Source organism: Mirounga leonina, unplaced genomic scaffold, assembly GCF_011800145.1.
Source record: "Mirounga leonina isolate KUSES-001 unplaced genomic scaffold, KU_Mleo_1.0 Mir_171, whole genome shotgun sequence".
NCBI lineage: Eukaryota > Metazoa > Chordata > Mammalia > Carnivora > Phocidae > Mirounga > Mirounga leonina.
In genome coordinates, this window is record NW_023270436.1 from 16407385 (window position 1) to 16423060 (window position 15676).

The 15676-nt window shown below is 42.5% G+C and overlaps 1 protein-coding gene across 1 annotated transcript in view; it reads right to left on the reverse strand.

The window, feature by feature from the left end:
- Window positions 1-356: 356 nt before the first annotated feature.
- Window positions 357-15676, reverse strand: part of SPPL3 (signal peptide peptidase like 3) — a 134882-nt gene continuing 119562 nt past the window's right edge. The window contains exons 5-11 of the mRNA XM_035017155.1: window positions 15149-15227; window positions 14111-14223; window positions 5509-5615; window positions 4919-5082; window positions 3963-4162; window positions 2993-3102; window positions 357-2150 (exon numbers count right to left, since the gene is read on the reverse strand). Coding sequence (XP_034873046.1) covers window positions 2079-2150; window positions 2993-3102; window positions 3963-4162; window positions 4919-5082; window positions 5509-5615; window positions 14111-14223; window positions 15149-15227 — 845 coding nt within the window. The 3' untranslated portion in view covers window positions 357-2078. The remainder of the gene's footprint in view (window positions 2151-2992; window positions 3103-3962; window positions 4163-4918; window positions 5083-5508; window positions 5616-14110; window positions 14224-15148; window positions 15228-15676) is intronic.

The window sequence follows — 15676 nt, forward strand, 5'->3', positions numbered from 1 at the left end:
TGGCACTTACCCTTAATTGGAGTCATTCTGGAAGAGTTCCCCAGCCCCTGCCCCTTTTAATTAGCCATTAGCATCCTGCAGGGCTAAGGAAAAAGTACAGCTGATAGGCAACGAGCAAACAAGTAAGTGTACCTTTGGTCTTCACCAAATCCAGAGGCTGTTTTGAGCTCTGTGGACAATGGAAGCTTCCGTTCTTTGACATCTCTAGGACTGAAATGAACCAGAGCCACAGGTGACCTTGTCTGAAGACAGACAGGGTCTTCCCATCCGTCTTCTGGAATAGGCGTAGCAGGTAGGAGGTGACGGGAGCTCTGTGTGGTACCAACCACCAAAAGTGAAGATGAGGTGACAAAGGCTAGAAAGGAGTCATTTATTAAAAAACAAAAACAAAACCAACAAAACAAAAAACAAAAACAGCCCTCAGCAGAATTTGAAGACACAACAGAGGAACGCACCGTCCTGATCACTTTATGACCCCATGACCACGTGACACGCACCGCCTATGAGCTCTGTCCACGGGGAAGCACAGCACACCGGTTCATTGCACAGGTCAAAGCAGAGGCAGGTCACCTGCTGAAGGGAGAGAGCAGGACATGTGGGCCCTCCTCCCACCTCTGCTGTCAAGTAGCCAGGCTTCTCTCAGCCTCTACAATGGGCCATTTTTTATCAGGCCGGGGCTGCTGAGACAAAAGCAAGCTGACATGATCACACTAGTTACTACCAGAATGCTGGCTCTCCAGCAAAGACCACAGCACACGGTCAAATGCTAAGGGGACAGAGCAGCTTGCCGTGCCTGGAACGTAGGGCCCAGCTCAGAGGGGCATCTGACATTTGTCCCCAATACCCAGTTGTCACCACAGGTAAACCAAGACTATAATCACAACAGCAAGGACAGGATCATGTTGCTTTTTCCTTTTTTTTTCTTCAAGGAGTGAGGGCATGGAGAATACAGCACACCAATGAAACAAAAGGCCAAAAAAAAAAAAAATACAAAAACAATAGAAAATAGAAAAATGTATTTACAAGTAGTACATTACTATGATCAGAAAGCACAAAGACACCTGCTGCTATATTACATGCATTGGTTCAAGAAGAAACTACTAAAAACCCTGCAAGGGAGAAGCCTGTAAAAACAAAACAAAAAAAAAGGGCCAAAAAGTTTGAACTTTTCATCCCTAATTGGCTACACTGATCAAAACCAAACGCGAGCCCCCAAAAGTCCATGAGTATATCAGTACGAATACTATACTGGTTTTTAACTGCACGTTCAGTTGTGGAGGGGAGAGACAGCAGCATATCCATATACAAGGAAGCCGGAGTAAACTGCTCTACATGCTAAAAATTACAGCAAGTCCCTGTCTGCTACACAGCATGATCTTAGCAGGTTTTAATTCTTGTTTATTCATATATATTGATGTGTGCGTGTGTGTATGTATAAAAACCGTGCCCTTGTTCACTGCCAACACAACATCTGGGTGGACATGAACTCATTACAACAAATTCTTGTGTATGTTGTAAGAAGTCACTCAATGTCTGTGGATTTAATAAGTCACTTCACACCACAGAAAATATTTAATAAATCCAGAAAAAGGAAAGAATATAACGACAGAAGCTCTTCTGTCTTAGTTCTCTGAAACGGAGTCCCCCATAGGAAACTGGTCCCAAAGTTCTTGAGGGTTCACTGAAGAAACTTCGGTTTGCTAATATTTTTCATCCTTTTAGTGTTCAAAAGGTATAGAACGACTCCTCGCCGTGGTCAGTTTTAAGCAGTCATATCTCCATCCCCCACAGGTAACAGTCTGGTGCAGGTTCATAAAAACGGGGGAGGAAGGAGCGCTGGGGAGGGCCTGTCACTTCAGGAGGGGATCCGCCTCTACAACGGCAGGAAGAGAAAGAACCAAGCAGGGCTCCAGCACCTCGCTCCTGCAAACAAGCTCCCTGCAAACGCAAAATCCAGTCACACGTCAGTTCCCTATACAGGTACATCTCCAAGTACCAGGCCAGCTCTAAGAGGAAACAAAACCACGCGTTGACAGAAAAGGACTCAGATGGTCATTCTGGTCACTCTCTGGGATCCATCATACTTCCAGGAATCGGGAGCTGCTGGACTTGGAGTGGAATGGCTCAGACCACATTCGCCGAAGGTCACCCTGGGGAAGAAGGAACTTTACTAAGTTACGGATTTAAACATGAGCCACACACATCTATGAGTCCTTTCTGATTCTTGATCTCAGATCAGACGGCTTCTGTGGAGAATCAAAGAACATTCAAATTTTACTCACTGAAAAGTAACCCACCATTCCTTGAAGAACTCACTAGAAGAGCTCTTAGGCCCCTCCAGCAAAGGTTATGAGTGAGATGCTAAAGCCAAGTTAGTTTACCTCTCTGCATCCTCCTCTATAAAACGGGGATAATACAAATCTTGTAAATCAGGTAATGCTCCAAGTCTAGCTGTAATCATACATTTCTTAAATATCTCCAATTTTTTTTTTAAGATTTTATTATCTGACAGAGCACAAGCAGGGGGAGCGGCAGGCAGAGGGAGAAGGAGGCTCCCCAAAGAGCAGGGGGAACCCGATGTGGGACTCGATTCCAGGACCCTGGGATCATGACCTGAGCCGAAGGCAGTTGCTTAATCAACTGAGCCACCCAGGTGCCCAGTATCTCCAAATTTTAATGCTGAGTATTAAAAAAGCTATTAGGTGACAATATGGTGCTGCTTTTAAGGGAAGTCTCTGTAGCTGGGCTCTAGGGATTTCAGTTAGTTCACCCATGACTGGGAGGCGTAGCAGTCTAACGCCCTAGCATTTTCTGCCAGTGGCTGCAACAGGCTGGAAGAAGTTGCTAATACCAGGTGAGCAAAGACCCACCGACCCACCATCAAGGTCAAGAGCTCCAGGGGCAGACCCACCTCCGGCAAGGAGAATACATACCGAAGTCCAGGGTCAATGCCAAATTACTGCTTTCACAGGTTTCTAACTGCTTCTCTCACCTTTAAATAGGCCATCGTGAGGAGCGGCAATAAGGTGAATGGCACCAAATAGAGAAGGGCGGGCTGGGCCGCTCGGTGAATGCGGGACGCCACGGTTGCAGTGAGCAGACCTATGAAGGGAGACACATTCATGAGCAACACCAAGGTGTCAGCCCTCAGAGAGGACAGCCTGCTATGTGGCTGCTGCCTGCCAGGGTCTTGATCGGACAGCTCTCCTGTGACGCATGCCGTCCAGTGGGAGGCCCAGTGAGAGGCCCAGCTTGTGATCTCTGCCCAGCATGGAGCAGCACAGCTTTGAAAGTCTTACAGTTCCAAGGACCGGTGAGCGGCCCAAGCCCCACTCGGTGCTTAGGTTCCTGGTCCAAGCCCTCACTCTTCCCTGAGTGTGCCTGGTCCTCCTGTCTCATGTGGTAGATAATGCCAGACTCAGAGGCAAACGAGCTGGGGTCAAGTTCCGACTATGCTGCTTCTGCAAGCGGTGTCACCTGGGTCGAGGTGCTTCAACCCTCTGAGCCTCAGCCGCCTCTACTCTGCAACGGGGCTCTGAGCCTGAGTGCTGAAATGCTCCACCGTGCTGTAGCCACTGGAGATGCAGACAGGCGCCCGCTCCTCCCGTAGTCCCATTACGTGGGCCTCTCCCTGTCTGTGTAGAAGTGAGCTGGCTAGAGAAAGACTGGCCCAGGGAGTCTGAGGTTAGAGGTGACAGACATGTTAGGTCACTGTTAGAACATCTTCCCACAACGTTCTTCAGACATGCTGTTGGATAGGGTAGGGAACTGGGCTCCCAGTACAGACAGCACCTGTCGTTCATGGGCCACTGTTATTCTTTCTCTGTGGCTGTCTACAAGAGCAAACAGAGTTACTGCTCTCCTTCCATCTAGTGTCTGCAGCTGGAAGACCTGATTTAACTCCAGGGCTTGGAGGACAATCACAGAGGACATCACACACAGGCTCTCTGGCTCTCTCTTACCTACAAAGTATCCAATGAGGGTGCAGTGAAAGTAGGAGACCTTCTGCATGCGTCCAGAGATATTGGCAGGTCCCGAGGCACCGCAGGAGTCACCGTTGGCTTGTTTTTTGTAGTTGTCGTAACGAAGGACAAAGCACAACAGGAGTCCAGGCATCACGATGTCCCCAATGCCCAACATAGAGAAATGACTGCCAGTGGAGCTGGAATGTAGTGTCATAGGTCAGGGATGCCACCCTCAACAATCCCATTTCTCCTCCTCCTGTGCAGAGTCGTCTGTCAGCTTTTTAAGAAGTTGGACTTATCTGAATGGGAGATGGAAATCTCCAGAGGTGAAACAACACTGGTTTTTAAGAGTTCAGCGATTACAAGCCACCAGAGTACTGGCCACAGACGTATTCAACCAGGCCCCTCACTGATTCAGGACAGCACCCCTAAAGTGACTGCTAAAGTCATCTGTTTAAGTACTGCCACCTCCAGAAATGTCAGGCAATTCAGTATTTGTCACACATTCGCTGCTGTGACTTTAAACAAGCACCTGACTACTATCAGACATGGATATTAAAGCAATACAATTTTTTCCAAGATTGTATCATCAGCAATTGTGTAATTTTAGCATTAGGACATGTTTTTACAAATGTTTTATAAGTAAAAAAGATCCAGATTCTCCTGTTAATTTCCTCCAGCCAACTCTAAAATATGGTAATAGTAGCAACATACCACTGTTTGATAACATTAATCAGTAATAAAAAGCAGCACCTGTATCATTTAATGATAAATCTTTCCAAGTCAAATCAGTATTCTCCTCTTCATTTGTAAAGTGGAGAGGATGACTCACAACCCTCTTCCAGTCTAGGATAAGAATGTTGATGACAAAGGCTAATCAAGGTTCGAACACAGAGGCACAGGGAGACCGTGTGTTCACTGTCACAACATGAGGCCCGACATGCCGGTCCTACCTTGGGAAGACCAGTTTTCCAGGCAGGGACAGGCGAGGAACATCACGCCCAACATTGGGCCCCAGGTGGAGCTTCCGGGATAGAACGTCAAGGGGATTGTCAGCCGGTTGCGTGGCCACCTTCACCATGACATTGCTATTGAAGATGTAGGCAGAGAAAAACACCTGCCAAATGCCGAATGGAGAGACGTCTTTAACAGAGGAAGCTGGAAACATCCTGATTTCAGCATCAGCCCTCCCTGTTCTTAACAGCAAAGTCTCAGAATACTGCAACATAAAGCTTTTTTGGCGGCAAGCTTGGAGGAGAAAGAAAATCTGTGCTCCCAGGGCAGAGAATCTTGTCTGCCTGCTCTCTCCCTCACCCCGAGACACACACATGTACTATCTGTTTAACACGTCTCAACAAACAAAGGCGCGGACAGATGCCTGCTCACCTTTTAATGTGTGCAGTTCAGGACTAGAGGGAGTGATCTTAGGCAGGAGGTACTCCAGCCAGCCAGCATTTGGATACTTACAGTTAAGAACTTTCAGGAATGAATGCTCCAATTAAACACAAGAGAGAGTGGTGGCTTCAGGGAAACAGACACTTACCCAAAAGACATCGTAGATTAGAAGCCCTGAGAGAAGCAGGCAGGACACCTTGAGGCTGGGCAGGCGGACAAAGGCGATCATGGCGACACAGAGACCCATGGCCAGGGCTGGGGAGGAGACCACAGACATTGGTCAGTGTGGACCAATGGGCTCATCGTCTTTCCACAAGCTATTCTGCTTATAAACCTAACAGTTTATAAGTCCCCTCAAAAATCAAGCAGCTCAGTTTAAGCCCCAATTTAAGACATTTATACCCTACTTGTGCAAAGTGCCCACTTTAGACAATTTTGACCTGCTGGTCTTTGGGAACATCCCTTTTTTCATGTTCTTGGATAGTGCTCAACTGTTTTGAATGATAAAGCTCTCGGCCAGGCCCAGTTTGGGACTTCTTAGCTCTTTCTTGCCTCCCCCATCCCTGAGAATCCTTCCTTCTTGCTCCTGACTTTACATGGTTTGCCCACACCTGAGATCACATCCCCTTTTATTTATTATCCTGGCCTTATTTTTTTTTTCCTCACACCTCTGAAAATCTGACATATGCGCTATATATGTGTATTTAAATTCTCTCTCCTCTCAACTAAAATGCCAGGTGCTTAAAGGCATGGTTCCCTGATGCATCCCACGAGACTAGAACAGGTTAGGCAGATGGTCTCTCCCTGCCTTCGGCTCTCCTCCACTCTTCTGAAACACAGGTCTGATTAGACCACATAGCTGCTTCTACACTTCCTGTGGGTTCTCACAGTGGGATGAAGGTCAAACAACTTGGCTGGGCACTGACAGGGATGTAAGGGAGGGTGCTCTCTACTGTGCAAGTCCCCTGCCCTCAGCATGCAGTGGTGTGGCCCTGTTCTCTAGCCACCTAAATATGATCACACCTCTCAACACCACTATGTTCCTTCCTGTTCTCCACAAAAGGCCCTCTTCAGGGAAGTCTTTCCTGATCTAATCAGATTAAGTACCACCACCACCCCCCCATGATGCCACAGAACTTGAATCTCTCTCAACTTGTTCATCCGTTCTCTAACAGTGTGATTAATTTTTATAAAAGTGAATTTATTCCCTAAACTTGGTGCTCCTGGTAGACAGAAACCATGCCTTATTCTTTCTGGGAAGCCCCAGCACTTGATAGAGTAGACATTCAATAAATATTTGCTGAATGAAAAAATTACGTTCTACTTTAAATTTCAAATTATTCTAAGGAAAGTATTCTAAAGCAAGTAAGGCCGTATTACAGATGGGTATCATTTTAATAGAATTGGTAGTAAATTGTCAATACATGTAGCTAAGTGGGCAAATACAGCAGTTTGGTGGACCCCGGACACATCAATTCAAGTAATATTTGGTGAGTTCCTACTGTGAAAATGGTGTTGCACAAACAAAAGAGGAGAAAAACCATTCCCATCCCTGGAAGACAGCACTAAAACTGGGAAGAAGAACAAACGATCTCAATTCCCCCTCTGTCATTACTGTTATCAAGTGGTCACTAATCTCCATGGTGTGCGCATTATATGTTTTGGAGAGATGTGGTCAAACAATTTCTGATTCTACAATAATCTAGGATGTGCTCATTTTACTAGGGTCTCCTTTTTTATAAATTTACAGAAACAACCAAGGCCCCTGATATAATCAACCCATACCCATTTTTCAATAATGAGATTTTCCATTATAATGATCTTCGGAAACAAAGAGGGCTGTGCGGTGAATCAATACATAGGACGCTGGCAGGGATAAGCTCAGCTGGCTTGAAGAACAACAGTGGTCAGTGGAGGGTGGGAAGCCCCGGGGGCAGACGCAGGGGTGATGGTGGTAGGGGAACAATAAGTGATCTGTTCAGGAATTTAGAAGTGTGTATGTGGAGTGCAAAGTGCATCAAGGGAACACAAGAAGAAATGAAGGCCTGAGATGGACAGACAAGGGACAGGCATATGGCCAGTGAAGGTCAGTGGACTGATGATACCTGAAAGTGGGGTATGGTTAAATGTATATGCCTCTGTGACACACGCAGGTGACTGGTCCATTCCAGAACTTTTCAACTGATCACACAGTTACTTAATCCTAAACTGGCAGGAGCCTTTCCAGCCATACGGTCTAAGCATCCACTTGTTGCTTTGCCACTCCTCTTATGCGAATCCTACCCCACGTGAGAGGAAACCACCCATGGACAAGACAGAACTGCTCAGTAACAGGATTGTCCATGACTCCAGACAATGCCATTTGATCTCTCATCTTCCAAACTAGAAACACTGGGTCCGTTTTCAGTTTATCACAGTCTTTCATCATGTACACTCACGCTGCAGCCATTCTGGTGCCACCCTTTGTGGTCACAGTACACCTGTTCATGCCTCCCTACACCTCTAGTTTGGCACGTGTCCTTTCCCACTCTGGCTCTCTCCCACTTACTCTTCACTGCCACTGGAAACAGTCACTGCGCATTTCCTGCATATGGTACTAGGTTCCCTACTCTGTGACGGATCCAGTCTAATCACAAGTCCCACAGCCTTGGGCACAATTCACAGGACAGTGAGGCTTCAGAGTCTGTTTTCCTTTGCTCCCATTCCTCAGCTACTCTTTCATCTCCAGCTAAGCTGAGTGATACCCTCTTGCAGTCATGCCAACCAAGCAGCCCCACTGTGCTGTGAGTCCCACATTTGAAGAGGCAGAATGCATCTCCTGACTCTTTCAGACAGTAAGTATCCCTCCTACCCCCAAACGAATATTACCACAATCTGTCACATCCCTGAAACACAAGTATTCATCTAGTTTGCCTCTCTTTTTCTTCATGCTTTCATTTAAATAACCCTTCAAAGTCTTACCTCCTCCTTAGGACTTTTCCAAGCCAAAATGAAGAGGAGCCGTAACTTTCCCTCATTCCATGCTGCTTGAGAAACTCAAGACTCTCCCAAATAGCTTTACTAACAACCTTAACTTTTGGTTAAATGTAAATTAACCAAAAGTGTTAAGAGAAGTAAATTATTAATCTTAGCTATCTAAAATTACTTTCAACGTATTATTGACAGAATCTGTGTGTCACTTTGCCTTCCATGACCAGTAGGGCCAGGGACAAAGACAATGACACCGAACTGAGCGAAATGTTCTTGAAAAGGAACATGTAACCTATAAGATCTTAAGCAGTGCTCGGTACTGTAGGATCTGTAGAGCCTTTATCTTAGCCCTATGTGGACTAAATGCCAGAGTCTAGCATTTTAAAACAAGAAAACAATTACTAGATTTTTGGCACTGCATGTTTTCTAACCATAGATTAATAACAAGTGTATTAAATGAGGGGCTGGGCTAGACATCTGTTCAAGACTTCTAGTCCCTGAACTGGTTAGTGGACGTATACTGTGGACCTGGTTTAATGATCTTTGAACAGTAAATGTGTGTGCACAAGATTCATCAACTTTTAGCTAATGTACCACACCACCCATAATGTGAATGGTCACATTCTTTCAAGGCTTCCCAAATTTGAAAGGTTAATTTGCCAGATGAAGGTGAAAGTCGATTAAAAAAAACTCTAGGTTTATAAGTTCAAGAACATGCAAAGTCTCTTCTTACTATTAGTGTTTTTTAGTATATAAGCTTGAAAATATACTTCATGCCTTGCCCTAAAACAACCACATTTATCACTCTGTTTTCACTCTAAATTAACTTCAAAGAACAGGCTTTCATTAAGAAACATTCATTTAAAAAATTCTACTACCATTCATTTAAAAAATTCTAATACCAAATTATCACTGCTTACGATGATTTTGATTCTGCAGAGAAGTCTACAAAGATAATTTCCATGTCAGAGAAGAACAAGTTTCAAAACATTAAAGACCATGGCTAGAAAGCTACATTTTCTTAACAGCAGAAAACAAGTCACACACACATCAAACACTAGAGTCTGAGAATTTAAAAAAGCTCAAAGGTTTCCCTTTTTGGGGGGTGGGGAAGGGGGAGAACTCTATTCTTGGTCACAAGGGCAGTTTAACCAGTGCAAACCAGTAGGGAGAAGAGACTCCTAGACAAGTAAATTTGGGGGACCAGCAATACTGACAGAAGGGGATATAAATGTCTACACGTTGGGGCTAAATGGGGTTTGGGGAACCTCACTGACATAGAATTTTAGCTATCAGGTGAATTTCAGGATGGAAATGTATTTCTCATAGTGATCACTGGGAAAAGAAAGTTGTCTTGTAAGGGCAGCTCTCACCGACTCTACAGTCTAGAGGAAATCCTGTAGTGCAACGGACTCTGCAGTCTACCTTATCTCATTCTTCTGTTAGTGAATCTGGTAAGCCTGGCCCTGGCCCTGCCTGCAGAAGTACAATGAGCAAAATTCTGCTGACTTGTTCTGAAGTATGTGTCTCAGATGGCTGTGTCAATCAGTGCATTTTGAGAAGAATGTCACCTTCCAATGCCAACCTTTTCCTTTTTAGTTACATACTACGAGAAAATAGGTATTTTTCTGTTCTACTCAATGCTTGGGAAGAGTAGAGATGAGAGTATAAACAACACATCGTTTGCTGCTTCGAAAAGTTACCTAATCTTTTTGGGTCAGCAGCTTGGTAAACTTAAAACGCGTAGCAAAACCTATAAATAGTATCCTGTGTGTCTGGACACATGAATAAAGAGTTCCATGAAAACAGAGCCACCGAAAGTAAGTGGGGTTATAAAGAACCTCAGAGGGGGCTGAGACACTTCAAGTTTAATACCATCTGTCATCATCTGGACTTTGAGTCTGCTGGCTTTGGGACTAATCAGTCTGGTTAGGTGATGACTGTCTTATATTACTCTAGTCAAAAAAATGGCACCTGAAGCTTCTGTCGTCTCATTTAACATAATATTTGTATAGGGAGATCATTTATGTGTAATATTTATGGGAGTGGACTCTTCCATTTAAGGACATCAGCATAAACACTTTCTTTTAAGAGTATATAGCTAACAGTCCTCCAGTCATTTTAAACGGACTGAAATAATCTGGTTTAGATATTAACCAACCAGCATTTCTAAATAGTTTTTGTTCAGAAGTAGTAGAGGAGAAATATCTGTGCTGCTTGTTTCCTCATCAGGAAGCACTGGTTTAGGTGAGGTTAAAGGATATAATCATAAAAGCAGCTATGAGGCTGATTTGGACTAATATTTACTATCCCTACTCCAATCATTATCATGACTAAGACTCCTTAATTGTCCATAACACAGATTTAAAAAGAGATTAGGCTCTATTAAAGTCTTTCAAAATGACCTATATGCTTTTAGGTTAAGTCATTCTGAAGAAATCAAGAGTTAATCTCAGGAAAACTCAAATGTACACACCTGGTATTTATCAGTAATGCCTAGTATATAAAAATAGGCCTTCACTCTTCTACCGTAAGCTGGGCAAGCAACTTGCATGACTTTAGATATAATTTCTTTTTCTCAAACTTATTCTTTATCAACCTCCACAAGCACTGAAGTATCAAACAGCAATCCGTAGGAATACTGAAAGCACTGATACTCGATTTGGGAAAATGAATAGTGCTGATAACCACTTAAAAACACTGCATACTTCAGGATGCTTATACACATTCCAAAGCAAATGGTCACAGAAATGTTTTTTACAAGGCAATTTAAGAAGCTAAAACAAGTGACCAAATCTGTCAGAAATCAGCATATGTGAATACCGCACAGTCAGGCATTGGTGATTTTGACTCTGTCTTCCATTCCAACTCATTAAAGGTCTCTATATAAATCTAAGAGGTAATTTGATCCGCAACCTCAAGGAACTACTTTTGAGTTTCAATAGGTTGGTATATGGTAGACCGCACTCAAAAAAAGCAACGAACAACAACTATGACAATAAATATATACAAATAAATTATGTATTTATAAAATTATAAATATATAACCACTGGCAACCACTCACCTGTTCTCCATCGCTGTAATTCTTATTTTTTTTTTTTAAGATTTATTTATTTGAGAGAGCGAGAATGAGAGAGAGTATATGAGAGGGGGAGGGTCAGAGGGAGAAGCAGGCTCCTCGCTGAGCAGGGAGCCCGATGCGGGACTCGATCCCGGGACTCCAGGATCATGACCTGAGCCGAAGGCAGTCGCTTAACCAACTGAGCCACCCAGGTGCCCTCTTATTATTTTTTTAAAAGTATTTTTTGCTGAAGAAGTTTATCAGATACTTGTATGGTTTACAATTTGAAAAGTCCTTTCTCCATAATTATCACCGTGGGTTAAAATAACGTGCCATTTTAATATAGCTTTACAGAGCTCTCAACCCACTTGATAGCCTGTTCCCTCATAATATTCCATTTCACCATTTAACTTGGCACACATAAATTTCAAATCCCTGAACTAGTCAAAGTAAATTACGAGGGAAAAAAAAAAAAATCCCTTGAAACAAAAGGTTAAGTTTTTAGTTTCCTCAAGGTTTAAAATTACTTCCTTATCAAGGTTATATTACTGATTCTGGATTGCACACACACATGTGCACACAGTTTAAAACCCTTTTTGTCAAATTCTATCTGATTTGACCATGAGCAGAACATTGTGACACAAATGTTTGCTACTCCTGAATTGAGACATGGACAGGGAGCATCCTCTGGGTGGCTCTGTGCTTAGATGACACTGAGTGACAGTTCTACCATAGCTGAGTCATCCTCAGAGCTGCGAGGACACAGTGCCTTAGTGAACAGGAGCCTCCAAAGAGCCCTGTTTCCAAAGTCTTGATTAACCTTGTGTTCATTTGGAATGGGTAATAGGAATAAGTGCAATCTATACCCATCATCTGATTTTCAAATTCCTCCCTTAAATATTCCTTAGATAGTATTACAAATTGTATAAAATTGTCTTTTGTATTTTAACCTCCTTCTCTTCTGAAACACCAGAAGAAAGGAAAAAGTGAACAGACCTTGTAGGGCAGAGCAGTTAGATAAAGCTTCTTGAGATCAGTAAAGTGAACTGTGAAAGTGAAAGTAAGGACTGAATGAAAAAGGAGGTGGAGAGGCTTATGTGGTCTTTAAGAAAAGTTTTAAAATGTCTTAAGGGAGAGAAAAGAATAATGGGGGATTTTTGGAAATGACCCTCCAAGATATTCTGATGAGAAGTATGAAATATACACAAGAGTTCTGTGACTGGGTAAGGGACTTCTCTGAACCTGTTTCCTCTTCTGTCAAGTGGGAACAACAGACGTATCTACTTCAAAGACTTTTCAGGATTAAATGAGATAATCCATGTAAACATCCAAGAAAGTGCCCAATGCATAGCACTCAATAAATGTTAGCTCCTCCTGCCATTCTTAGTTCATCCTTATCATCATCATCAACAAAGAGAGATTCTCATGCGCTACAGGCAGGAGTGTAAACTGCTACCACCTTTCTGAAAGGCAGTACAGTAATAGAGAAAAAAAATTTTTTTTAATACAAAAATCCTCTGATCTAGGAATTTCATATCTAGGAACTCATCCACAGAAATAATCATATTAACTAATCTGACATGTGTATCCAGAGGTGGAACAAGAATGTTTACCTCGGGGTTATTTATAACAGAAGATTAAAAGCAATCTAAGGGTCCAGCAATAGTTAAGTAACATAAAATGGAATATTCTGGAATTATTAAGAAGGATATGCTATACCTTTATGTAATGATATAAACATGTATTTATATCATTACATAAAGTCTATCATATATAACACATGACATATATTCCACATATATATTTATATATATTACAGTATTATTCCATTTATGTAAGAAAGTATAGTCTCCACAAAAAAGTGTACATGAATGTTCATAGCAGCATTATTGATAATAGCCAAAAAAGCGGAAACAACTGATGAATGTATAAATAAAAGTGGCATAGCTATGCAACTGAGTAGTACTGGCCAGAGAAAGAAATGAAGTACCGATTCAGGTTATAGCATGAGTGAACCTTGAAAACATCATGCTAAGTGAAAGAAGGCAGACACACAGGTCATATAATGTATGATTTTATGTGCAATGTTCAGGAGAGGCAGATCCACAGAGAGAGAAAATAGATTAGTGGATGCCTGGGGCTCCGGTGGGGGAATGGGGAGTGACTGCTGGGTATGGGGTTTTGGAGGGTGGGTAATAAAAATGCTCCAAAATTGACTGTAGTGATGGCTGCACAACTCTGAATATTTAAAAACCACTGAGGGGTGCCTGGGTGGCTCAGTCGTTAAGCGGCTGCCTTCGGCTCAGGTCATGATCCCAGGGTCCTGGGATCGAGCCCCATGTCCGGCTCCCTGCTCAGCGGAGAGCCTGCTTCTCCCTCTCCCTCTGCCTGCCACTCTGCCCATTTGTGTTCTCTATCTCTCTGTCAAATAGATAAATAAAATCTTTAAAAAAATAAATTAAAAAAACCCCACTGAATTGTACACTTATACACTTGTACATTATTCCTCAAAAAGCGGTTATTCAAAAATATCTTTAAAAAGTATCTTAAGAATGTGCGTAAAAATAAAAAACTCAGCAATATGTAACACTGCCTAAGGACACCTAATATTCACAGTAATCAGAGGAAATATTACTAAAACACAGAAAGCAAAGGAAGGGAGGACAAATTTAACTGTATAAACTACATTAAAACTTCAACCTTTCACATGTTACTCACCATCCATGAGAAGCCAGTGGCCAGTGAGAACCCAAATAAGGACGAGCATGACAGACAGAGAGAATGATAGTAATTCAGCAGCAGTGAAACGCCCACAGCAACCAAAGGAAATCCTGGAAAACACACATCATTTATTGGACTAATAGGCAATACATTATATTTCAATAGCCAAACTCTACCTTGGTCCTTCATGATCAGAGCTCATAATGGCCAGATGAGAATAGCAGGCAATACCCAGACACCCGGAATTTGAAAATACCCAAACCTCCTTGGAGTAAGCTACAGAAACGCGAGCAATTAATTATACTTCTGCACCCATCTGATATACTTTTTATCCCAAATTATCAGCATGGATGTTTAGAAGTTAAAGTGACAACACCAATCTTTGGAGAATTAAGTACATTATAGGGGAAGTTCTGTTCTTACGAGGAAAACAAAATGAGGAAGTATTGCCCTTCAATTCACTGGGCAATGATAGATACACATTTATAAAACGGGCAATAACTCTATTTCGTTATCACTAATTCCTGGGAAAATCAGCTGCCCCAAGTGCCTGGTTTCCTAAGTGCATACAGCATCTCTGTTAGCACAGCATTTTGTTTCCATGGAGCAATGGCCTTAGGAGTTAAGGTGTGAAAGGTGTGAACCTAAGAGGCTAGTATATATTCTAGGTCACCAAAGATGAAAGGCAAAGAATGTCTGAGTCAACCACTATTTTCACATCCCATTAACTCCCTAGGTAAAGGAAAGAAAGCACTGCTTCAAAATAAAACTGCTCATCTTTCAGTAATCTAAGCAGGAAGCATATTTCAACAACTCAGACTTCCTAAGATTTGTTTACATTTCCTCTGCTATGAAAAGGTGCAAAAGGAAGTACCATCTCCCAGTCTTAAAGATCAAACATCTCCCCCCTTCCCAGTCTTCTGGCATTTGTGTGTTCTGGTCAATACCAGAAATTTAGACTCCTAACAATGCTATCAAGTGTAAGATAAAAACACATACAAATTAATAATTTAGAGGAAAATCCCAAGTCCTTACTTATTCTGAGGTGAACAGGGTCTTGTTAAATACTGGCACATCGGGAGGAGGAGGAAAGCAAAAGCTATTGTTGCAAGAACTAAAGAAAGAAAACATATGGTTAAGTTTTGTTGTTTATTTTCAACAACCATAAGAAAAATGGCATGACTTATGGAGACACTGATTGCCCAGAAAACTTTTCTCAACAAGTAGATACAATTAATTAACTAGAGACAAAAAAAAAGTCTTCTGTTAGCACTGTACAGATAGTCTTGAGAAGAAAGAAGTACCTGATTTGAAGTAGGGGAAGCAGAGACATCTAGGGTTTCTCATTCTCTTCTATCTTAATACGAAAAGAGAAATAGTGGGCCAGGGGATGATCTGACATGTCCAGCATTTTGCTGATGTTTTATACACTTCCATCACCTCTTGGCTTAAAAACTGATCAGGGGGCTGACAGTCAAATTACTTTGATTAGTTATCAACTGTGTCTGTCTACAGAAACATCAGTGGGGGTTGCAAATGACCACTCTGCCACACTGGATCTTC